This window comes from Chiroxiphia lanceolata, chromosome 5, assembly GCF_009829145.1.
Source record: "Chiroxiphia lanceolata isolate bChiLan1 chromosome 5, bChiLan1.pri, whole genome shotgun sequence".
In the NCBI taxonomy this organism is placed as follows: Eukaryota; Metazoa; Chordata; class Aves; order Passeriformes; family Pipridae; genus Chiroxiphia; species Chiroxiphia lanceolata.
The window spans coordinates 57354501-57379784 of NC_045641.1; the positions used below are offsets into that span (position 1 = coordinate 57354501).

The 25284-nt window shown below is 40.0% G+C and overlaps 1 protein-coding gene across 4 annotated transcripts in view; it reads left to right on the top strand.

The window, feature by feature from the left end:
- KIAA1549 (KIAA1549 ortholog) overlaps positions 1-25284 on the top strand; it is a 147526-nt gene that overhangs the window by 53694 nt on the left and 68548 nt on the right. For all 4 annotated transcript variants that reach the window (XM_032687689.1, XM_032687692.1, XM_032687690.1 and 1 more), the window contains exons 2-3: positions 16009-18732; positions 20245-20333. In XM_032687689.1, coding sequence (XP_032543580.1) covers positions 16009-18732; positions 20245-20333 — 2813 coding nt within the window. The remainder of the gene's footprint in view (positions 1-16008; positions 18733-20244; positions 20334-25284) is intronic.

Sequence of the window (25284 nt, forward strand, 5' to 3'; positions counted from 1 at the left end):
CTTTTCTCCTATCCCTTAAAAAGATAACTGGTCCTTTACCACAAAGTGTGGTTACTATTTTTTGAGTTAATGCTGCAAGATGTGTGAAAGTGATTTTTTTTTTTTGACAACTGGTGTTAGCAGGGACTTTTGAGCACATAAGAAGATTACAGGGGTAATTACAGGGATGCCTGGACCTTGGGGATCTCAAGGAAGCTTATAATGGGTGCTTTGGTGACCTATCTGCCTGTGAAGATGACTGTATTCTGGCTTTGTGAATACTTGTGATAATATACCTCTTTTTCTGTATGGCTTTTGTTTCTTTATTAAGCAGGTTGTGGTTTGACTGAAATGTATGCTAGACCTGGCTATTTATTTTCAACTGAAGTTTTCTTGGCTGGGAACACTGCTGCTTGCATCTCTTAGCTGAGTTTGGTACTGAATGTTTTGGTCTTTTTATGTCATTCATTCGGAGAAATAATAAGCAAATCTACTTGTGGGTTAAATGATTTAGTGATCTCATGGGCCAGAATGGAAAATATTACTGGAAGTAATCTCAGTGTTACTGTTGAATCTGTAGGAAGCTTACATGGCCATATGCTTCTATCTTTTTCCAAATCCTAATTAATAAAGAATAAATGTGTATGTGTGTGAATGAATAAAATCTAAGTCATCTCAAGTAAAAGCAGTGCCAAGTAGTTAACTTTGCAGGGAGGGAGAATAAGAAGCTAGAGACAAAAAAATCTTTTGGGTCTAGTTTCAGTAGTTGAGAAGTAGTTTAATTTAGAAAATTATGACTAAGGCAGAGCTCCTACCAGTACTTAATTTTTATGAAGCAGGTTGTCATGGAACAGGTGTCGCCAGGGCGTGGTGTCTGGATCTCTGTTAGGGACTTGTACATGGTGCCACAAAACAGCAAGTAACAGCAAAATATCTTTCACCTGCTATACCTTGAAGCATCACCAAGACTTCCCATTTTAACTATTCTACCTGTCAGGTGTCAATGTATTAGACTAGAGGAGGCAAACTACACTACTTTGATCCTAGGATTTCATTGTTAGAACAGCTCTATCTCTAAGAGCAAGACACATATAGATTTTCCTCCAGTTTTATTGCCACATAAAGAACAGCCTCTCTTGCCTTCCCAGCTGATGCTGAAGCATCCAGTACTGCTGCAGGTACCAGAGCCTTGACTCTACAGCACAGAAGTGTAACTGTCCATACCCATTTTTCACCTGAGCTTTTTCAGGTGGAAGAGTCATTTAGTATAAGTTTGTGGAAAAATTTTTTGGTACAGTGTGCAGTATATGCTCACGACTTTATCTCACACAATTTTTGTCAGCAGTGATAGGAATTTAAAGCATTCCACAGCAGCAGGAACTGTCCTACTTTGCTCTTAATCTCAGTTAGCAGGCCAGCACTAGTTGATAAAAATGTGCAGTTTTGAAGGCCCAAGTATGTCTTGGAAGTGCAACTGAGGATAACCACAACCTGGACTGCTGAAGAAACTTCTTTGCTAGCTGTAGGGGAGTCCAAAGCTCAAAATACATTTTTCATTACTTTGGTTTTATCCTCGCTGTAGGTATTGTGGGAAGCAGCAGGGCAGGGAAAGAGGGGGTGAAATAGCCTTATGAAGTAAAGAGGAGGATGTTTGTGAAGGGGGGACGACTTCTTTGACTGTAATTGTACAGGCATTTGTATTGAACGCTTTTAAAATGTTTGTGGCTGTAACTTCTCCTTTGTCATGGTTGTAAGAAGATGTGAAAACAAATTTCAGGGAGCTGAACGTTGGCTGTGATTTGCTCACAGGTGGAAATGCTGCCCTGTTCAATTGAGTCTTTTGTAATGTTTGACTTATTTTTATTCCAGTTTTAATCAAGGACTGAACAGTCTGGCCTTTGAAAAGGAATGGACAGTGCTGGAAGGCAAGAAGGAGAACTTGGAGGCTTGCCTCACTTGAGAAAGGTCCCTGACAGCACAGCTAGACAAGTTGTGTTTCTATAATGAGTTTCTGTGGTTGTTTAGAGATACTGTAAATAACACATTCACCACAGAGGATGCACAACTGGTGACTAAGTTCTACAAATACTGCTTTCAAACAGTGGTCCCTTTCACTGCCGGGTCTTCAGTGGTGTGAAGCTGTTTGTATATGCTTTTATCCAGCTGAATATAGAACATATTGTTGTGCTGCTTTTAGAGTTGTATGTACTTTGCTTACTACCCACTGGCAACTAATTACCAGTTAGGATTTGGGAATTCCCTGTAATCACCGATTAAAATCCCTGCTCAGCATACCTTTAAGTGTGTTAGTTGACTTTTTTTTTTTTTTTTGACAACCTCATGTTTATGGTGAAAATTCACTATATATAAGCTAAAATTTTTGGTTTAACAGATCCTGGAGAGATTCTTTTCTCAAGTAGTGGGAAAGTTGGGATGTTCATAAACACAGCCTATTGGTTTATTTTCTTTAAACCAGCTTTGCTGTATATGATAAACTAAAGGTTTAGTCCTGCAACTTTAAAATGTGACATTAATTTCCATCTACAGTGCATCTGAACAGCTTGGATCAGAGGAAATAAGTCTGAAAGAAGTCTCAAAGCAAGAATCAGCTGTAATTATAATTCCTCATGTTGTTGTTTAAACTGTTCTTAATGACCTCTGTTGATGGGGACTCCTGGACCCTCTGTAGCAATCCTTTCCAATACAGAACATCATCGACCTTTAGAAAACTCGTCCTAATGATTATTAGGACTGCTGAACTGTCCAGTATAGATGTGGAAAATAGATTATTCCTCCTTGCTGTAATTTTGCATAAGCTTAAAAACAATTGACATGTTTTATTATACACCTTCCCTATAATCACTTCTTTTAGAATGATTAATCCGAACTTTATCCCAGTTGTTTCCTCATTAGAGCACCTCTGTCCACTCTTGGACTCTTCTTTGGATTCTTTATAATTAGACCATATTTTTCTTTAAATGAAACATCCAAAACCAGACAATAAATCACACGTAAGGATATTTTAATTCCTTTTTTAATATCACAGCATGAGACAACCGACTTGGGTTTGTACCCCTTCCCGTAGAACCTCGTGTAGTGAGCTGGGTGAGAAGCACTGTGTTTCCTACAGCACTCAAGGGACTTTGCTCAGGACCACACTGGAGGGGCTGAGTTGTACCACTGTACTGGGTGCCACATAACGTTGACCCTGCAAGAGGAAGTCTGCATAGAAAAGAAAAATCTTGCTCCGAAGGTTAAATAAGGCTCAGCTCATTGCAGATGGGAGTGTTAAAATATAATGCATTTGAAAACAAAGCTCAAACTGTCATACTCCCAGCACATTTTCTCTTTTCATTTTAATTAACAGATTCTATCTGTACCACATCCCTTTCTGGGTGAATCCAGTATTAGTTAATGGACTGGATTCTCTGTGCAGACAGTTACTTTCTGTGTGCAGACTTTCCCAGGTTAGGATAACAACATTTTATGGATGTGTGAATACCTGTGTGAGGTTAAAAGCAAAGGATAATCAAGCCCATGTACTCCAAAACCTTTTCTTTAGACCTTTATGAGCCCCATCTAGTCCACTTATAAAGAAAATAGAAACTTCTCTGTGTTTTCAGAATGATTTCGTCTACTTACTCTTTGGGGGGAAAAAACCCCTCCCTGAAGTGCTTTTTTCTATGCAGGAAGTGGAGAAATCATGCCTTATGTCTACGGTAACTGTACTAGTGCCAACCTCTATATAAGGTCAGTTTATAGCAAGAGAGTATTTGTGGGATAATAGGAATATTGCAGTTAGAGATAATTAGGCTAGAAGTCCACTCCTAAGTGACTGTTGGAGGGGGGTTTGAAACCACAGAGAGTGAAATAAGTAAACTGTAACTCATAATTTGGGTAAGACTGACCTGCATAAATACCATAAATAGAAATTTTATACTAGTTTGTCTATACAGGCCAAAGTAGTAGAGAGTATGTGTGCTGTGACCTGATCCAGAAACACTGGCCTTTCTTGATCATGGGCAGTTAAACAGTGTGACTTGTGAAAGGCCAAGCTGTGGTAAGAAGGGAAGAAGATAGCCATATGCGTGGTGCAGCCTCCTAAATAATTGAAATCTACTTGATAGAGAAGACTTTATTATCTTACTGAGGGCCATTCTTTTCCATAGGAGAATATTTCATCTAGAGAGAATTTCACTCATTTATGTATTTGACAGTACTTGAGGCAGTTGCTTCAAAAAGTTTCATTTGGAATATCTCATCTTAGCACTTTTTGGTGGTTTCTAAGGTGTGGGCATATAGTTACTATGTGTAATGTTATTTCCTGGTTATTAGAAGAAGAATGCATCAAGAGTTAACCAGGATCTTCAATTCAGCTCCTCCACCTAAGAAAGGGGAAGGATCCCAATGTACAGGAGCTGGGTCAGCACCTAATATGCTGTCCTCTAGCAGCCTCTGCCATTTAAGGCAGGAGTGGATTTTTCAGGTCTATAAGGGTGGTATGAAACAACACTTATGTACATTGTAAATACTACATCTCAAGTAACTGATAACTTAGTTATATACCTTCTATAACTTAGAAGGTTAGTGTATTTTTCCCCCTTTCTTTTGAACCTGTTTCTATACAGATAGAATTCTTCTGAACAGTAAATTTCTTACGACTGATACACTGTGGAAATGATCAGATCTGTGTTATTTCTTTATCCAGTAATATTGTATATTAACATTATTTTGAATAATAGCAGAAGTAGTTAATAACATGTGCAGTCATTTTCATTTCAATTCTGTTTGGCGACATTGTGTTGCTAAGCCATTTTTTTTCAAAAAATCAACAGAAGAAGCCTACAATTATTTTAAATTGTACTAAGCATGCAGTAAGGGAGAATAGCTGTGTTTCAGAAAAGGGTCTTCTCTCTATCTCAGAAAATCATATCTACTTCCATTTATATGCAAATAAAAATTGTGCATCAGCCTTGCCTTTACTTTGTGTTCTTATTCTTGAAACTCGGGTCATGATTCTCTATAAAACTGTACTCGTGCTTACCCACAGTTCTACCTTATTACAGATGTAACTGAGTTTATCTCTTTCCTCTGGAAATATTTTGGAAATGAAAGGGAAATACTTCAAATGTGTGATACCCTGTGAAGAACAATGTCAGCCCCAGTTTCAATGCAGTGATATTTTTCAAGTAGGAAGGTTAAAGCTATTCATGACATCAACCCCCAACTTCTAAATTCAGTTTAGATTCCAGTGGGTAGCTGTTCCAGCTTCCAAACATAGTATGCTGTCCTGAGGTATACTACATATGAAAGGAACTTGGTACTTCACCAGGTTCAATATGACAATATTTTTTTAAGACTGAAGCTATTGACCACATCATAAACAAAACCCCACACTTCTAAGTTCTGTTCAAAATCTAAGGTGCATATGTTTTAGCTTCTGAAGATATTGTGTACTGTGCTGAGGGGTTCCACATAAGGAAAGAACTCATCACACTTTACTGGTTTAAACTTATAGGTTGTCCTGAAATGTAGATGATATAATCTCAAAAACAAATACCAAGGTCTGAATGGAAGAGAAGCCTGTATTCTTCTCATGAGACCCATGTTTACTGTTCTGGGATATTATTCTTTTTATTGTATTTGTCTCGGCGACTGTGCAGCCAGAGTGCATCTCAGCCCTGTTTCCCAGTTTTCGTGGTTTTAACCAGATGTGAGATTCACCTGAGGAGCTTCTAATCCTGGCCCAATTTTTTTTTTCAGTGGAGAATTCCTTTAACAGTGCCATCTGCAGTAGATGGAGTAGTGCTTATAGGTCTTTGCCTAATCAGTATATGCTGCAATTTGCAATCTTACTGAGTCACGTGTCAGTAGCTTTACTGAACAGTGATGGTGTAATGCAACTTTACACAGTAGAGCCTATGGAGAAGTGAAGGGATAACCCAGGGAGCTTAAGGACCATGGAAGTTCCTAGTAAGGTCTTAAAAGGATCATTTCTTCAATGTCATCAGTTGCTTTGGCAGCTGTTCACAGCCGAGCTAACATGGTGCTATACTACAGGATCTTGCTAAGTCTTTATGGCAGCCAAGGTGACAAGTATGCAATGATTATTACTGAATGTGTCAGACTTCAGCTGTTATCTGCCTGTGCATGATGCCTTGTCCACCTCCTTTTCTCCTCAATGCTTTAAGGTAAAGGTATTTTCTTGCATGCCCCTAAAAAATGTCAGTGACAACAAAAACGTCTCCAAGCCGTGCTGTGGCTGTTCGGTTTCTTCAATGCTCAGTTGTTCTGAACCATGTTTCAGTTGCTCTGCTGATGGTCTTGCCTGGGAAAGGGACATTAGTGGATCTGTTTCCCAACGAGTTTGTTTCTCACTTGGCCCATGTGTGTTAGGTTTTGATAAGAGGACATTCCTTGCCTGTCCTTCTTATTGTTGTCTTTGTAGTGTACTTCCCGATATATTAATTAGGAATATATTAGTTTGTTATGTTCCTGAAGAGTTATTGTTCCTGTACAAAATGCTGTCAGCAGACTGCCCCATAAAGTAGGGCTGTGTAATGCTTTCCACTCCCATATATTTCTCATTCCTTGACAGTTGTTTTATTTCCTTTCTAGTTCTTCTATACCTATTTCTAGTTAGAAATATGTAATCTAGTAGTCTGTGGTTAGATTATCTTTTTGGATTATCTACATATTATTTCCTCTAGCAAGTCCTTTTCTGGTTTATTTCTTTTACTCTTGTTAGCATAATATTTACTCTTTTTTTCTTTTTTTCCTTTGTTAACTGAGACTAAGAAGTCTCTAGGGCCACGTGGAAACTTATTGCAGGATTGTCTTATTACCATGACGTGGCGACTTCAGTGTCCACAGCTTCTTTCTTCTAAGTTTACCACATGACTCTTGAGCAACTAAGAATACCAAGAGAGAGAAGACTCACAGCTTAATATCAAGGGTATTGTATGTGTGGCTGATAACTGGTGGTCTCACAAAACCGACTTCAATGCTGGCAACTTTGCTGGAGCTGGCAGAGTTGAACTCGTTTGTGTTGGCAATGAACTTGGCCCCAGGTCTGCAAGCTTAGACAGCAGAAACTCAGAATAACCTGTTTCCAGCAGAGTGCTCCAAGAGCTGTGATTAGGCCTGTTGTATTGCATTAAGGACATGGAGGAAAAGGCTTTGGGCAAGTTTCATTTCTCTTAAGATGCGAGCAACTGTGATTTCTTTACTCGTCATGTTTTCAGGATGTTGCTAAGGAGAAAAGGACGAAAAGATGAAAATTAATTGCTAAATCTTGAGATACTTGCACAGGAAAACTACTTGATGATATTATTATTCTTAAAGCTAGTAAGGTTCCAGAATCTCTAGTAGGGATACTTGCATTGAATTTGCCTATGTTATGCTGTGGATGCCTAAACTTGACAGCTTATAGGGAAGAGGCAGAAAAATGTGGGGCTTTTGTGTTGATTTTGTTTGTTCATTTGTTTTGGTTATGGTTTTTTTGGGGTTTTATTGTTTGAAATAATACTTCTGTGGTCTTCTTTTTCTTGTAATTTTGCCAGGCAATTGTCTTCTGGAAGTTCTATGGGTATAAATTATGGGAGAAGTTTGATCTTTGATCTTGCACAGTTACTCTCTTTACTACAGGATTTTTTAGGAGGTTTCTCTTTCTCTGAGTGAAGCCAAGGCAAATAACACTTGCACATTGTAAAGAAAAACCTTAGGTAACTTATTTCAAAACTCCACTTACACTGAGTACTTCTTGAATTTCTGTTCCATCTCTTTGTATGTCCCTTTTCTTTTCATGTTTTCAGCACTCTCTTGGTGAAGCACTTCTTTTCAGCTCCAAAGGCTGGGGTAGCTGGGACTGTTCTCTTTCCCAGCTTTTCTTTGAAATCTCCTTTTCCTATGAAAATGTGTTGACAGATTCTCTCTCATGTGACTAGATTTGCCAAGTGATACACGCTGCAAGTACCACTAAATGCCTTCATATCCGACTGTGCAAGAGCTTTTCAGTATTACTTGCTTATGCATATACAGCAGTTTGAAAAATTAAGCATTTACAGGCATATTGTTACAGTCTGGCCCTGGAGCAATGAAGTTGTTGTTCTGAGTTCAATACAGAGTATTGTACTATGCCAGCTGAAAATCTCATCTTCAGATTTTTCATCATGCTTTGTGTATGTAAGAGAAACCTTGTGAATTAGCCTTTCATAGGAGCTGCTTTTAGGTGTTGCAGGTTGGGACTTCCACTTATTCCTTGAAGTAATACAATTTTGGAGAAGCAAGCGTGCTGACCTGAACAACTTAAAGCTCAGTCAAGGGTATTTTTCCTTTGTCAGCATGGCACAGTTAAGGATATGTGTCAATGAAGAGAGTCCCTGTGGATATCTGGGTTTCTAGGATACGCCATAGCTTCTGTTTTAATTAGGTGGTTCCTCTTGTCTTCAGACTTTCTGTCACTTCACTGCTTTTAGAGATTTTTGTAGTGTTAATGCAATTTAGGAAGTAAAATTATTTTACTTTTAGCAAAAAATACATCCTTAAAACATTTGAATGCATTGTGTGCAAAATGCCACTTACTGATCTGTCATCTGCACTAAAAAAGGCTAATAGAAATTTAATTTAATTGCTCTTTTCAAAAACTTCCAGGATTGGCATTTTGGTGGACACTGCAGTGTTGAGCATAAACATAAAGCTTCTCAGTAATCATTCAGTTGGATGAAAACTGACACTGGAGTGTCAGTTTAGTCTTTGGAGACTAAAAATCAAGTTCTGTGCAGAGAGCAATAAAAAAGAGGAAAAAAAAATGTGGGGGAAGGAAAGCTTTCTCATTTAAAAAATGTGACCTGGTTATACCAATGAGCAAATCTGATGAGAGTTTTTCTTAGAGTTAACATTTGTAAAGTCAATTCAAGTTTGTGTGTACTTTGTCTCTAACATATGGCTTCCCACACGCTGATGTCATATACAGCTAAGTGCCAAAAAAAGCGTGAATGCTCCCAGCAAAAGCCATACTTTGAACTAAAATTTGACTTGCGGTTTCTGTGCGTGTGTGTTTGTGGCCAGACAGCTGGTCACGTTAGAGCACCGAGCTCTGCACAAAACCGTTGCTTTCCTCAGCTGTGGGTGATGGTCTGCGGGAAGACATAGGGGCCATAGAAGACTTCTGTATGGGAAACATCTACTTTTCTTCCCCCTGAGATGCTGGAAATGGTATGAATTGTGATGGCTGATTTGCTTCCTCTGATCAGAGGAGTTCTAGGGAGGGACTGTCAGCTCGAGGCGTCTTGGTGCTGTAAGAGCTTTCTGCAGTTCCATGAGTAAGGATTTCTGTATCGTTTGGGCTTGCAGGTGTTGTGTAGGCATAACAAACTGTTCTGTGCATGGGTTTTGTTCCCAGCCCACTTCTTAGCTAAGTCATGGTTTTTCCAAAGGTGGTAATAATGTTTGGGAGGTGGATCTCGCTGTGTGCTCGTGTTTATGGAGCGGGTGGTGGGGCTGCTTGCTCTGACACCCTCTGTATGGTCTCCTGCCCTTAGTGCCCAATCTGGTGGTCTGCTTCTTACCTCCTTTTGTGTTACAAAATCTTTCCTTGGGTTGCATGGGTTTTTTTCTCTCTTCCATGCAAACCAGAATGTGTTACAGTGGTATGAAATAAAGGGAAACTGTGGGGTTTTTTCCTTTTGGTCTCCCATTTACTGTAAACTACCACAGGGTCCAGTTCTGCTTCAGCAGTGGATATGTTAGGAAGATTCCTGGGTCAGAACACAGATAGAAAGTTTTCTGCTGAAGTGTTCCATCAACCATGCAGTGGAATTTGGGATCTCACACTGGCTACAGCTCTTTAATGTGATGATTACCAGCAAGTGTCCTAAAGGAACTTTTGAGGGTGGTTTTAATGCTGGAGAAAGAAGAAAATGTATATGCTAGTGACTAGTATTACAGGCTCATTGATATTATTTGCCAAACTCAAGAGTGCATGAGGATTTCATGGTGTATTTTTTTACTCAGGTTTGAAATTAGTTAGACTGTCTTCTACTAAAACTCTTTCTTTACAAAACCTTCTTCAACTCTGCTGGCCAGCAAGCAAGGGTTTATCTTTGCCCCTTTCCTGTGTGCTTTGGTGCACCTTTTCTCCTCAAACAGAGATGGAAGCTTGTGGTCATTTGCTGTGCAGGAGGAGGAGGAGGTTCTTGTCTACTTGCACCTGGGCAGCAACTGAACCACATCTGGTTGCATGTGGGTGAAAAATAAGATGTTCCTCTTCTTTCTTGGCTATGTATTAAAAACTGAAGTGTGTAAAAGTGAGCATGTGTACATAGGCACTCACTTTGCATGCTGCTTCCCATGAACACTGTTATTTTTCTCATGATGCAGCTTTTTCTGTCATGAAATTTTATCATCAACTGCAGTAAGAAAGAGGGCTGAGACATAGCATAATTGCTCTGTTTCTTTACCTTCTCTTTCTTTTAGTCTTTCAGGTGGTACAAGCAGCTTAATTAGTTAAAATTCATAAGTAAAGCTGGTAAATGATGAGATTTTCTTCTTTTTCAGTACGAAAATAAACATCTTTGAGAAAGAACTGTTAGAACTCCGGATGGTTTGTGTCCTGTGCTGCCCTGAGGGAGAAACGAGCATGGGTGCAGCATGTGCTCTGAGGAACACAACCTTCCAAAATCTGTCCAGAGCCCCACAGAGGAGCTGTGAGCTGGAGCTCAGGAAGGGAGGAATGGTGCAGGCTCCCATCCCCTCCTCTCCCTGGCTTTTGTGTGCCAGAGGTGATTACTGTCACTGTTCAATCCATGCCTAATGCCTCTCAGAGAAGAAAGCAGACAGCTTTTCATCTGCATATGCTTCTGTGACTGGTATTTTCCTACAAGCCAGACACCTAAGAAATTTAGTTAGAGGCTTACACAAGGGAACTGTGTAAATTTTTTGCAATGACCTAATGCATACAAGCTCTTTTTGATGGAAGCTGAACTAAATGCTGTTAAGTAAATTGGAAAGTTATTAAGTGTTAAGCTTTAGGAAGGAAGACTTATGATTTTTTTAAGATACATTTTCATCCATCATTTTCTCTACCCTTGGGTGGTCTCATCCTATGATATGTTCAGTAACTTCAATTTCTTACTTTCCATTTCTCAAGGAAAAACTTAAAGTGTTATTAAAAGCTTCCCTTAAATGTGTTATGCTACTCTACCCCATAGTCAGAGAGCTGTTTCAAGTGGTGAATGTACCTAGTGAGTTCATAGCTTTAATTTCAGTAATTTGGGAGCTGTTGTCACATAGTTATTTAGGAATTTTCCCATAATATTTGGAATGTATGTAACATTGGCTGCCTTTCTACCTAAAATGCATCAGTTTGAAACAATGGGCAGCAATAAAAGAGCAATTTTTCTTCATACCTAAAAGATAAAGCTACTAAAATTTAATTTTCTGTATCATTGTGTTAGTGCCACTAGACTCTTCTGTTTACTTTCTGATGTTTGTATACTTTATTAGCAATTACGTGGTTTCTCAAAAGTGACAAAACGAAAATTATTAGTTCTATTCTCAAAGTTTAATTTTATCACAAGTAAAGATTTCTGTGTTGTAGTCATAACTGTACCTTTCATCTATAGTTTAACATCTTCATAATATAGAAAATTACCTACATTTTAGTAGATACTGAGAATTGCGATATTGTACAATTGCCACATTTTAATAGGAGAGTGCAGAGAAATGATGCAGCTTTTTTGAAGTCACATGAGACATCAGTGGCAGAGGTGAGATTACATCTGCATCCTGCATTTAAAAATATATGAACATATATTTATTATAATTAAAGAAAATATGAAAGCACTTGATTATGTACATATGACAAATACGTATTTGAAACTTTTTTAAATTATTATTATAGATTATAGGACAGACATTACTTTTTAGCACTGCAACTATAGGAAGGATAAAATCTGCATCCCTCTAATTGCTTTCTGGAAAAATGACTAGCCTAGTTCCTAGTTTATGAACACACATAGTTTTCTGGCAAACAGAGATGGTATATTTTTGTTCCTAAAGAAGTCTATGGACTGCAGCAGTCCTTTGCTGTAGTCATGAAGGAAGTGCTGTGCTTCTCGAATTCACACAAGTCTGTGCCAGCATTACTGGTGCAGGGATGTGCTTCTGTAATTATGGATCTGGCAGTTAAAGGGGTTGTTGTGTTCAGTGACAGGTTTCATTACTCGTGAATTGCTTGTGACTCGTATCAGTCTTGGGGGACAGCAGAAGCAACAGAGTTCATCACCCCAAGCCCACCAGCACACTTCCTATGCTGTTGCTCCTCCTGTGCCCTTGTCTGAGCTGAGGCATTGTACTGGTGCCATCTGTGCCTCCTGTGGTCCCTGCCACTAGTGCTCGCCTTTCCTCCCCTTTGCTGTAGCTTGGGATCACAGCTTTGTTCCCTAAGCTATCTATTCTTTTTCATAATGTTATCAGCTTGGCCGAGTCTGGCGTCTGATCATCAGCCTGTCCCCTTTGCCTCACTCAACGGCAGTAAGGGGGAAACTGTCACCGGACAGTAGCAGCTGTGCAAACAAACAAGTCAGCATTGATATTCATCAATAGCTTTGTGCAGTCATGGCATTGAGATGCACCAGAACATGTGCAATCTGTCTGCTTTCTTTGTCCCATGCTATAGCCAGATTGGCCACTCTGCACTGATGAGGGCGATTGTCATGCCGGGGTGTGCCTTCTCCGTCTCTTTTTCCTTTGCTTTTCCTTGCTCTTTGTGGACTGTCTGGCTGCTCCCAGGCACATCTGCCACGCGTCCCATCTGCTCTCCCTGAGAGGCACGCTCAGTTCTGACAAGCAGTGTTCAAGTGGTACACTGTTCTCTGGAGATGACAGAAAACACCAATTTGTGTTATTAATGGCATGTCACTAATGCTCCCTGCTTCTAAAACACTAAGCAAAGCAAATAGTGTGGAACATCAACTCCTGAACTTGCTGGTGAGGAGTTGTTTCAAAATCCTATATGCACAGGTGAATTTTTCCCATTCCTCTTAACTCAAGTAGCACTGCTCTTAACTTGTCTTATAGCTTGTAACTTTTTCATGACACACAGTGTGTTTTCCTTCAAAAAATGAAACACCTGCTTCAGAAGGTGTATTCTTTCCTTCCTGGCATCAATGGCAAGATTCTTTACATTAGGAGGCACAAGTGTATGATAAAATTGTTCTTTACTACTTTGTCTTTCAAGGAAAAAATAATACCAGACTCTCAAAAAAACCCAAAAAACAAACAAAAAAACCCAACAGCCCCCCCAAAACAAACAAACAAAAAACCACTCCGAAAGCTAATTCTAAAGTCAGAAAGAATTTAAAGCCAAGATTGGCCTTGCCTCTTCTACATGTCTGTTGGACAGCTTATGGTTTTGCAAGTAACTCTTCAAAGCATCTTTCTGTGGCCTGTAGTCACTTCCAGCAGGATCTGGCCATATGACAGCTCCCAATCAAGTTGAACAAAGATAAAAGGAGCTCTCTATGGGTGAAGGAGGAAATTGATATGCAGCATAGGCATGTGTAGGCAGTAAAGTTGTGAAATCCCTGCTAGCTTTGGGTCTAGATTTGTGGAAATCTAAGATTTGTGGAAATGTGTGATCAAAAGTGCAGTTACTAATTAGTGTGTATTCACCTTTGCCTGATCATATTAGCTGTCAGGTGTATCAGCTCTGCATTTGCCATGCATATGTTGTGTTGAAGCTAACACAGCTGCCTTGTGTACTGCTGCAGGGATTTGCAACATGAAGCCATCACGAGCAAGAACTGCTTTCTCTGTTAGCATGTTTGCCTGCAGTGTGGAATTCACTGTAAGTAAGGGCTGGGTGTCCAAAGTGTGACCAAGGTGGACAGGATTTTACAGGGCTGGCTAAAAGGAATTATGCATGCATATAGGGAGAGAAGTGATTAATTTTGACAGTGGTTGTTTCATAGCTTTGTAAGTATTTTCTTTTAGTACTCCCTGCTTACTCAAAATGTCACAAAGAGAAAAATAAAGGCTGGAAACCTAAGTCAAAGAAAGGAACCAAGACCAGGGAGGCTTCTAGTGAGGAAAAAACATGGAACAGCTTTTGGTCAGCAAACAGAGCTGGCTCAGCATACGTTTTTGGTCCTGTGCTTGCGAGAAACTGTCTGTTACTTGTGTAACTCCTTGTGAAAGCTGTTATTCCATGATGGCTGCGCTGTACTGTGTTCAAACAGTAGACCTCTATGGAAGAGGTTGAGGATGGACTTGTGTATTTGTCTTACATACTCTTACAAGAGTGTTTTTTCTTTTTTTTTCCCTTCACCTGAGAGCATTGTAAGGCGGTATATTTTATACCACAGCTAAGCATCATAAAGCTGGTAATGCCTACAGTGAGTTTCAGGAGCTAAAAATGGACTGGGACTACTTGAGAGAATAGTATCTGCAGTGCTGCAAAACATTGTCCATGAAATCTGTCAAATAAGGGATGTAATCACAGCACTCCTATTTGGTTAGGTGTGATTAGTGGTACAGTGGTATTTGCTCTGTGCATTAATTCTTGTCATTGTGCTTTTCAGAGCAGTACCTTCAAAACTTATCAAGTTGGTGTGCCAGCACTTAAAAAGTTCTGTCAAAAAGTTTAGTAAACAGACCAGGGTGGAGGGAATAAGGAGAGCAGTTTATCACCTTTGGTAAGTGGTGTTATACTGACAACAGTGGGTAACAGATTAGATGAGCTATTCCTGCAGGACCTTCCATGCGTTACTGAGTTCAAGGCATCCTCTAAAGGGTCACAGATGTAGTTGCAGTTGAGCTGTGTACTGTATCACTGTCCAGCCCTCTGTACTGTGTATGCTCATTTTTATTTTAAACTGATCCCTGGTGGTTTAACTGGATGTGATTCCTGCACCCCTAGCCTTGTTAATGTGTGTCCAGCAGCAGTGCCTGGACACTCCTGTATGAAAACAGGATGGTCAGGTGGGATAGATGAATTAAGGATGAACCTTTTGTGTGTGTCCTTGAAAAATATTCTGCAGCAATTTTCTGTGATTTCCTTTAATAATTCAGCTCTGAATACTGTTAATCCAGTCTTGGCATTTCAGGAAAGTATTCAAGCAATAATCAACCATTTCTCTGCAAAACTCATCCGTGGTTGGAAAAGCTTATATACAGATCTTCTCTGTAACCCAAGAACACTTTTGTGAGAGAGAGTATTTTGTTAAAGTATTTGGTGAATTCTTAGCTTTTTCTCCTCCCCTGGCCATTACTACTTAAACTCTGGAAACTGGAGCAGTGAAAGTTTTATTGCAGGTGACCCATAAACAGAGCAGTCGTGTAGAGGGCTGTGAATAAAGATGACAACTGTGTAATGAAGCAATTTGTCACTGCTAACAGGCCAGACTTGAGATGAATGGTGGACAATGTAAGCGTAACTAGTGGACACGTTACTTAGGAAATTTGTGTGGTTGATAGCATGTCCACATTTGCCTTCTGTAAAGGGAATCCCTCTTCATTTCTCGCAAGCATCACTCATTTCTGAGGGAGGATCTGGTCCTTGAAACAGAATAGATCTTCTAGTGAGATATATATATATATATATATAATATTAAGAAATAATGTAACTGGAGGAAATGAAGTGATATGAAAGGAAAACAGCATATCTAAAGTTATGTAAAATTTTGGTGTGTGTACTCTGTGAGACCATTTGCTGCCACGCACTGTAGCCTTGCATAGGTAAGAGGAAGTCACCTTCTGCCCATCCATGGGGCTCAGTAGAGTGCTGCTGTAGAGACAAGTCAGTGCAGAGTGAGAGGAGCTTGTGTTGGCTGGCTCACTTCCAAGAAATGGAGTTTCACAGGGAATCTTAGGATTTATCTGATCTGACTTGGTCACAGGGGTTTTGTCTTCACCCTTGAATTCTGGGCATGTGTCTCCAGAAATACCATGTGTGAGGTATGCTCATTGTGATCTTACTACTTGTACCAATCTGTTGGCTTTTGTTTTTCTCTCTCCCTCTTTACTTAGATGAAAGATCCTTGGGACAGCAGAATTTTTCCTTTTTCTCAATGGACTTAAAGGTGCACGAAAGCATATCAGGCAGCAGGACACAAACGGCCTTAGCAAAAAGTGATTTGAAGTCCCAAGAAAGTAATTTGCTTCAAACGGTTTTATCATCAGTTACCACTTCCTTTGATGTGACTTTACTTAGCCAAGAAGAAACAGCCAGGATTTCAGAAGGGAGAAGTACGCTGTTGGTAGATGTCTCCGTAACAAGCAATGAGGCGTTCTTAAGTGACAATGAATTTGTTAGCTCATTTTCAAAGGCACAGTGGACTCCTCCGCTGAAATCTTTTGCAGTTTTGACAGATCATCACTCAGTTAATACAGTAGAGCCATCAAGAGAAATGTTAGAAACTGTGTTGCTAACACCTTCATTATCTGCCCTTTTTTCACCATATGATGTCTCAAAAACAGCACAGCAGAAGACTCCGTTGAGCGCCGTCCCCGAACGCAGTAACACTCTTACAGAACTAAAGCCTTTTGTACCGGATCGTGAAACGCTAACAGCAAGCAGAGACTTGCTGTTGTACCCTCCAAATGCAGCTATTCATTTCACTTCCTTCCCTTCAGAGAGTGGAGTTGTGGCACAGGAAAACATTAATGCGAGTTTAACAGCTCTGCCTTTTGGGACTGCTTCAGAAGGATTGCCTCTTCATCTCAAGCTGCTGGGTAAAACTAGCCCTGAGATCCCAGATGCCACAGCGCAAAGTGCAGACCTGTATGGTGACGTTTACACCGATGAGAGTAGCAAGGCAGCAGAATCTCTCAGTCTAAGGACATACCCCACTCCAAGCCTTCCCTGGGCCACACCAACTTCAGCAGCCAGTGCTGAGCCTGCTTTTTTTCCTATTAGTCTTCCACTTGTGTCTTTCCCACTTAACTCAGCTGCCATTTCCAGGAACTCTGATACAGTTCTTAATGCCAACCTGTTTACACGTGAATTCTCCACTACAGCACCAAATTTGCCTGCCGGTTCAGAAATACCAAGTCAATCAGAGCTTGTCAGTGAGCTCATGAGTCCAGTGCCTTTCACGAGATCATACAGTTACTGCCTGTATTGTGACTCAGTTTCACTTCTGCCAGAAGCAGGCTTTTCCCCAGAACATGATGTGGGCTCAGGCGATTATGTTGAAACTATGTCCATCAAAGCCTCTGAGGTACAAGGTGTAACTCCATTTACAAGCATAATTACGGATGGGTATGAATTAGAGGAACCTACACCTGAGATTTTTGATACTTCTTTTCCATCAAGACCAGTTGTTTCATTGTCTTCAAGATTCGCAGAGATCCCTGATTCAAGCATTTTAGTAGGCACTATAGACACTAGAACACCTGTAACCATTTCTCCTTCCTACCATCAGCTCCCTGGAGCAATGTCATTGAGTATCTCTGTTGCCCAGTCCCTCCCTGTTCTGGAAACAATTTCATTGACACTAAGCACTCATGTGGAACTTCCTGGTGTCACCACCATTCTGTTTGACTCTACCATCATCCCGAGTGAGCCAGTAGTGTCGTTTTCAATCAGTCAGACAACTTTGCTGGAATTTCCAGAATTAATGCCATCAGAATCTGTGGTTTTGCTTGACAAGACATCTATGAGTGAGGAACCGTCTTTAAAGATTTCAGATTTTCCATCCAGTCTTTTATCAACACCGTTTCTTATTGAATCTAGCTACTTATCTTTATCATCGACCATGCTAGATTCTTACTCTGTCAGGCAAGGTGATTTATCAACACTCTTACCTCAGATCTTGTTGACTGGGACATCAGTACTTTCTGAGGATGTTACCAGCTGGGACTTAGCTACCACTGTCAGCTCTGCCACTGACACCAAGGTTTCTCAGTTACATCTTGGCCAAACAGCATACATTTATTCAAATGTATCATCCCTTCCAGATGCACATGTTCCTGAAATAATGCCATCGTCAGATTTTCCCTCTGGGTCATCTGTGTTTCTGGAAGCACCCTCGGTACTGCCCGTGGGCTCTGAAGTTGTATTTACCTCAGCTGTTACAGGAGCTACCTCTCAGTTGGAGCCTTCACTCTCCACCTCTCACTCCGTGGTTCCTACCCTGGTGCTGCCCACTTCGGACACCCAGTCTGTTACCAGCAGCATCTTGCTCAGCGAAACAAATCTGATCTCTTTGTTTACTACCTTTCCAGCAACTCCTGTCTTAAATGTATCTTCATCTCTGCTCTCAACTGCACTGGCTTCTGATGAGGATATTGGTGCTACAGTTTACCCCACGCTGCTTTTAACATCTCGCAGCGAGGGCAGTGCTCCCACAGCCCTTCCTCCCACAGACCCTGACAACCTCACATCAGCCGCCAGCACCATCAGCGTGATGCCCTTTCCTACAACATCTCTGTCTGTGACTGTGGCATTTACTCCCACACAGTTTCCTCCAACTTCTAGCCCTCCCACTGGATATGAAGTTCCATCAGGAAGCAGTGTAACTGCTGGCACTGATGCATCAGCTCCTTCCACCAGCGTCCCCACGACCTCTGTCACCAGTGCTACAGGCAGCCATGGCACAGCTGCTGCAGGCAGCCCAGGGACTTTCTCCTCCACCCCTGTGGCGACCACTACTCCGTCTGAACTGGTGGTTGTGACTTCTGCTGTGACTACTACCAGGCAGCCATATGTCTGCGACATCACCATTCCCGATGCTTACTTAGTCACTGCAGGTAAGATATTCCTAACATTTTTATTTTGTTTTTTTTTTGGAGGCCACAGTAATGTGACCCCCTAGCTAAATTGCAGATGTTGACTTAACTAAGTGAACCTTTCAAAGAAATATGGTGTCAATTTAGACAAAGAGCTGTAAAAGCATTGATTTATCATTTACTCTTAAAAATAATAGAATTCACTTGAGTAAAGTCCGTTTTAGTAGTGAGTTACATCTACCTTACACTGCACAGAGAATTAAATTGTCTGCTAAAATTGCTGATGCGTATGTACGAGTATGCTGAGTTAGAGGCTGCTTTATCATTTCATGGGTTGTAAATGAATGTTACTGTCATGGTACTGTTCTGCCAAAATGTTAAATGTTCTGACTGAGTAAGTTTCTCCTTTCAGTTGTTGCTGCTGTTTGTAAAAAAAAAAAACCACCTGCATGTGAGGTAATGTTGTAATATGTAAGAGGAGAACTGGTTTAAAAAATGTTTGGGTTTCACTACCATTTTTATAATTTTCCCCTTACTAGCTTATATTTATATCTTCCCTCCTCCCATACTTACTTTCAATTGGATTTGGTGTGTTTGTAACCAGAAAAAGTGACATTAATGTGTTTCAAAATTAATTGCCTTAGCATCTGTGTTTGCTTTTCTGGTGTTTTCCTACCTCTTCCTGGCTTGTTAACAAAACAATACCAGCAAACTAATCCAGGGCAGCTGCAGAAGTGCTGCATGTTCTGTGGTAAGCAACACATTTTACCCTTAAGATTTAATTGTAATATGTAAAGCAGAATGAGCATAATCTCATCCTCCAGGTATGTAAGTGATCTAGCTATGCTAGCGATGAGGAAGACTTTTTTTTTAAACCTGTAATTTGAGTAGTTTTGTAGGCAAGTAACTGATGGAAAGTAACTGCAGGATGACAACATGACACTTCTCAGTTGTTTGCTTAACCCATAGTCAAAGTGGCAAGCGTGACTGTAACAGACATGACATCCATTGGGATGTGGGGATTTTAAAGCCGTTTCTTACTCTCTGGATATTCCTTTCATTAATTAGTGTCACATTTGTTTACTCTCTATTTAGGAGAAAAGTAGATCCATATTTTCTGTGGCTTTTTTCTGACCTCATCTGCATTCCATGCGTTGCCTACCAAACTTTAACTGTGTTGTGGCAGCAGGCTTGTTGTGCACAGGTCAGACTGAGTGTGCTGTTACTTTCAGATCCCATTCGAGAGCCTCAGTGGCTCTCTAGAAGATTCTTTTACTAGAATTTTAAAGACATTAGATATGGAAAAACAAAATGGGAGAGAAAATAAACCTAGAGTGCCTTAAACTTTATGTACAGTCACTTTTTAGGCTACAGTCACACCTTTACCTGTTTCCTTGTCTGTTGTCTTACCTGTTTGATGCAGTTGATCTCATTGCCTGCTTTTTCATGCATTGCCCAATTGAAAATGCAGCTTTGAATCAAAACCCAACAGAGGAAGCTAAAATGTATTTACTGACTGACATTAATTTCTAGTGCTGGCCCGAAGAGCTGTTCTACGAAATGTCAGTGAATCCATCAGAGAAGTGCTCAGAGTTCAGTTCAGGAGATCAGTAGAGCTGGAGGTAAGTGGTATGAAGTGTGCACAAGTACTCTTTGATCAGTGTCATACAATAGTGGGTTTAGTTCAGACAAGCTGAAATGGTAATTCAGACAGTCCATGAGATATTGTATCAGAGAGAGATTTAACTTGAATGTTAGTTGTGTTGTGGTTGGGTTTTTTAATGTGAATGTGATGTCAGCTTTTTTACTTTTAGAATGTCATCATTTTCTAGGACAGATTTTTCTTGGTTTTGCCAGAGGTGAGCAAGAAGTGTCCAGACTCCACTGCTCACCTCCTTTGGCTGCTGAATTGAAACTGAACTGAAGAACCTTTACCCTTCAAAAAATTCTGTTTGTTCTGCTAGCTGATTATGTACTTAGCAGTATAAATAAAACCAAACCTTCTGCACAAACTTGTGCTATTTAATGTTGTAAGTGAGGCCATCAACACTTGCAGGGGAGGTGGTGGAATCCCAAATGCATGATTTGGCAGATGAAAAAAGCAGGTGAAAAAAATCAGGTGTGCCATCGTAAGACATTATTTTTAAGCCTTTAGATATGTGTAACTCCTGTCCTTCTCCCACTCATAGGGCTAGAACTTGCTGTGCTGTTGGGCTTTTCTGAAAGCTTCCTCTGCTTTGATACTCAAGGAATCTTCTTTGAACAATGTATCAGTGTTGTTTTCTAACCTCCAGGTGACTGTCTGGTTGAGATGAGGGTTAAAGTCTCTCTTCCCCACCTCTGTCTCAAACCCTCTGTCAGATGGGAAAAGACTGTAGAGGTAGTTTGGATGTACCTTTGTTGTACAATCATCTACTTCAACACTGGGGACAAAAGGAAATACTGTAATGGAATTGCTGGTGTTGGTGAGGTTCAGCTGTACTTACAGTTTTTCATAACTGTATTCATCTAGTTATCACAACCCAGCACCACATTGTCTTTTCTGAGTCAATGATCTCATTTTCATTATGAAATTAACTCAATGTTGAGCATAACTTGAGTTTCTCCATACACAGAATCCCTTGGTGCCTTTAACTTCTGCACCTCCCATAATCACTGCACTCAGCAATTAAACAGCTCCTGCCTGAGAATATACCTCTCTACTACTCAGTCAAGATAGGAGTGTTATGAATTTCTGCCAAACTTCAGTTACAGTGAGCTGCCACTATGAATTATGTCTAGTTTAGCTCCTTTTGGCAATATCTGCTCATGAAATTTTTCAGGGTTTTTTATATAAGAGATTTTTCTTCTAGTTTATGAATTATACTTTCAGATTGTGCAAACTGGCGTAGTCAAGAGGTCAAAAGTTCATGAAGATACAACTGCACTGATTTCCAGTGACCTTATGCAACTCAGTAATATGGAAGCACTTACCTTCTTAATATTAACAGCAGTAAGACAAAATCCATTGCTGAATATTTGCTGATTGGAACAAACGTTTGATATACTGTTTTGTATTTTTGCCCTTTAAATTCCTTCCTGTCATGCCTACTATTACCTTGTAAAGCCCTCAATAGGAGAAGCTTCTGAGAAGTCCTAAGGCTTCTCAGAAGTATCTGTTTTTATAAATAATTTAGTTAGTCTAGCTTCATTCTTTGCAAAATCTTTTTTATGAAAAGGAAGAAATATCTCTGTGGAATCAGTTTTGCTTATTTTATGCTAGAATGCTGCTGTCTTATGTGTTCTTTGTGATGCCTTGGGTGTGGGTTTTGCACTAAAAATAATCACTGGCAAATGTCTTCACCTCTAACAGTCAAATACTAACAAAACTGTTATTTAAAAAAAAGAGCTGCCTGTAATAGCAGTATGTCAAATGGTGATGTAATGCAAAATTTTAAACAGAATTTGTCTGTCTTGCTAAACTTAATTAGACAAACAGACCTGACTTTTTTTAGTTAAGAGTACTCAGAAACCATGTGTATGTTTGCAAGTTATGGTATAGCTTCTCTGAACTGCTTTTTTACTGTGTCTCGTATTACAGCTCACAGATGTTCCCTTGCTGTGATGTAATGTACAGTGAATCAGGAGACAGTCTAGTTAAATTTGACTTTGTAGTAATATATGCTTTAAAAATAAAACTCGATGAATATAACTGCTGCTGACTTTAAATAGGAAACAAGTTTAACACTAAAAGGCGAACTAAAAAATTTTTTACCAACTTTTTCAGTTGCAACTTTGGTCTCTCCTTTTTTATTATTTCAAACATTGTGAGTTGTTGAAGTGGAAGGAAAAAAAAAGAAGCAGGCTTGAATCCTGCCAAGTGGAAAAAAACCCAAACTTTTTTCAATTTTTTCTTAGCAAAGGTCCTTACAGCAAAGTGAGAATAACCTAAAATTTCGAAGTTCTTTTCAGTTGGTCTCAACATATCGCATCTGCAAAAGAATAAGACGTAATGTCTGAATAAGAGTAATTTTTGTCAACTTTCTGTAATGTAAACCTTATGACACTTGGGTAAAATCTGTTATACAATGTTCCCTTGACTTGACTTGTTACAGTGGGGTGGGAAATAAAATAGTGTTGGCAGTGACTTGCTGCCAGGATCCCTGGTGCCGTTAAGTTCATGCCAACAGGAAAAAGGTTTTTGCCAGCCTCATTTGTGCTTGGAAATTTTATCATGTGGTATAGTGTACACCTCAGCCACTCTGTTGTTGTATTTAATGTGCAGTTTGGGGTGTGTTCTTAACCTATTGGGTTCTGTAATCCAAAATCAGTAAACTCTGCTTCCAAAGGAAGGAGTTCAGTTCATTGTCAGGCAGTTAAATACTCCTTTCAGAGATGCCACCTTGTGGACTCGTCCTGGCTTCATCTCTGCTCACTGCTGCTGAAGTTCTGGCTGGTATCGTTGAGGTGTGTAAAAACAATGAGAATTGTTGCCTTAGGATCTTGAAGTGCATGGAAGCAGAAGCGTTGTTTCATTTTTAAAACCTGTAAGCCTTTGTAGTCCATGTTCAGGAATTTAAACACTCTCTGCAGGTTCTTTACAGGATGCTTAATAAGGTGGTAGTGAGGAAATTGGTTGTTCATGCTATCTGCCAGAGGTTTACACAGCACAGTACAGTGCAGTGTAGGCATGGATTAGATTGTGGCAAAGGTGCATCTAATCAAATATTTCGGCAGACAGTAATTCAATAGGAAATGCTTAGGGAACATCATAAGGGACAGAGGAAGGATACAGTGATATTTTTCCTAAATACTCTTCTAGCCTCTAGTAAACGGAGGCTTGAAAACCTTCTGTACTAACAGCACTCTCCCCTGTGAGGGTAGCTGGGAATGAGATAGGTTGTATCCTGAAAACAGCAGAGTTGGGTTAGATGCGCTTTGGAGAAGGGTTAGCTTGACTTTAGGGGTTGTAGGGGTTCTCTGCTCCTACTGAAGGTTTCTGCTTTTGCTGTGGGAATGGCTCCACAGTGCATGTAAAGTTTTGCACGTTTTTCTGACTTTCTGGCCCAAAGTGGTAAGGTAAAAAGTTTGTACTTGTTTCATGTAAGAAATCTGTGCTTGTGTACTTTAATAGATGATACTCTAAAATGTGAATGGTTCAGCTACCTAATTTGCTTGCATCTAGCTGTCCTGGCAGTAGAGGTGAAAATTCAGAGAGTTGGATGGATAGCTGGGTTTGTGAACCATTAGAGCTGTGCCAAGAGCAGCTATTCTCATTCATGAATCACAAATCGAGTCATGAGCTGTGCTCATCTATCCTAGGTAAATTTGTAGACTTCTCTGTGAATTAGGTTGTAGGCTGGCATGGGTCTGTTATTTCTGTCATACGAATTAGGTTGTAGAGAGCTAACTCTAGACAACCCTGTTATATCTCAAGCAGAAATAACTATTGTTTTGACTTGTAGTTGTTCTAAGCTGCCGACCTCAAAATTACTGTTAGAAGTGGGGGGTTTTTGATGTCCTTTCTGGAGTTGCTGCAACTTTTCTGGTGCAGTGAAGCACCAAAGGGAACCAGTGTTAGCTGTTAAGCTGAAAAAATTAATGCAAAATTCCAGGGGGGATGTTCAGGCTACCCTGGCCTCTAGGGTGCAGTGCAGCCAGTCAGAGATGGAGACAGCTGAATTAGTTATCAGATCTTGCTTTCGTGTCTGAAATACCTAACTAGTGCATAAGTATATGCTGGCTGCACTAGGCCCCTCTTCCTCAGCATATATTCCTTCAGAAATCACCAGCAAATTGTCACTGAAATTTGTAATTCTAATTCCTCTTTTTCTTGCCTTTTAAGTAGTCTCGTTTGCAAGTAATGGGCAACTTCTTTTGCCATGTGTTCCCCATTATAACTGCTGTTTCCATTTGACAAACTGAAGCTGCAGAGATTATTTCATCATGAGATAAAAGAATAAAATTTCAGATAAGAGGAACTGAAAAGAGCTGCGCACATTATTCATATCAAACAAATTTGAGTTTTATGGGCCTAAATCCATTTAAAATAAAAGCTGGATGTTGCATATATTTGTGGACTAAGAAGGAAGAAAGGCATAATGAGCAGCATAGATTATTTTTCTCATTTCCTTCTGCTGCTGAGTTACTTTCTTCTGATGATGAGCTCTCTGAAATGCATGCTTTTTAGAGGACAGGAAAGAGCTGCTTGCTGTCTCATCTAAACAGCAGTTGCCATCACTTTATACTACAGCAGAAATACCACTAAGGAACATGTGGGTCACAATTTAAGCAGCACTGTGCTTTTCTATAAGGCTGATTCTGAAGCTGAAGGTATCTAACAAATCCCTTCACCATCACAGCACCTGCAAGGTGCTAGCATCTCTTCATCTAAGAGGTCCATATTTATTAGAAACTTGAGGTCTCTCGGTTATTTATCTGTGAGGCCATCATGTTGGACACCTCAAAGTATTTTGAAATGTGACTGCCTGTGGGAAATAAAGCAAACTGGGAGAATAAACCAAAGAAGAAGAAAAGAAGAAAATAATGCTGGGGAAATAAACCCCTTCAGTTTGTTCTTACTTAGGTGACTGA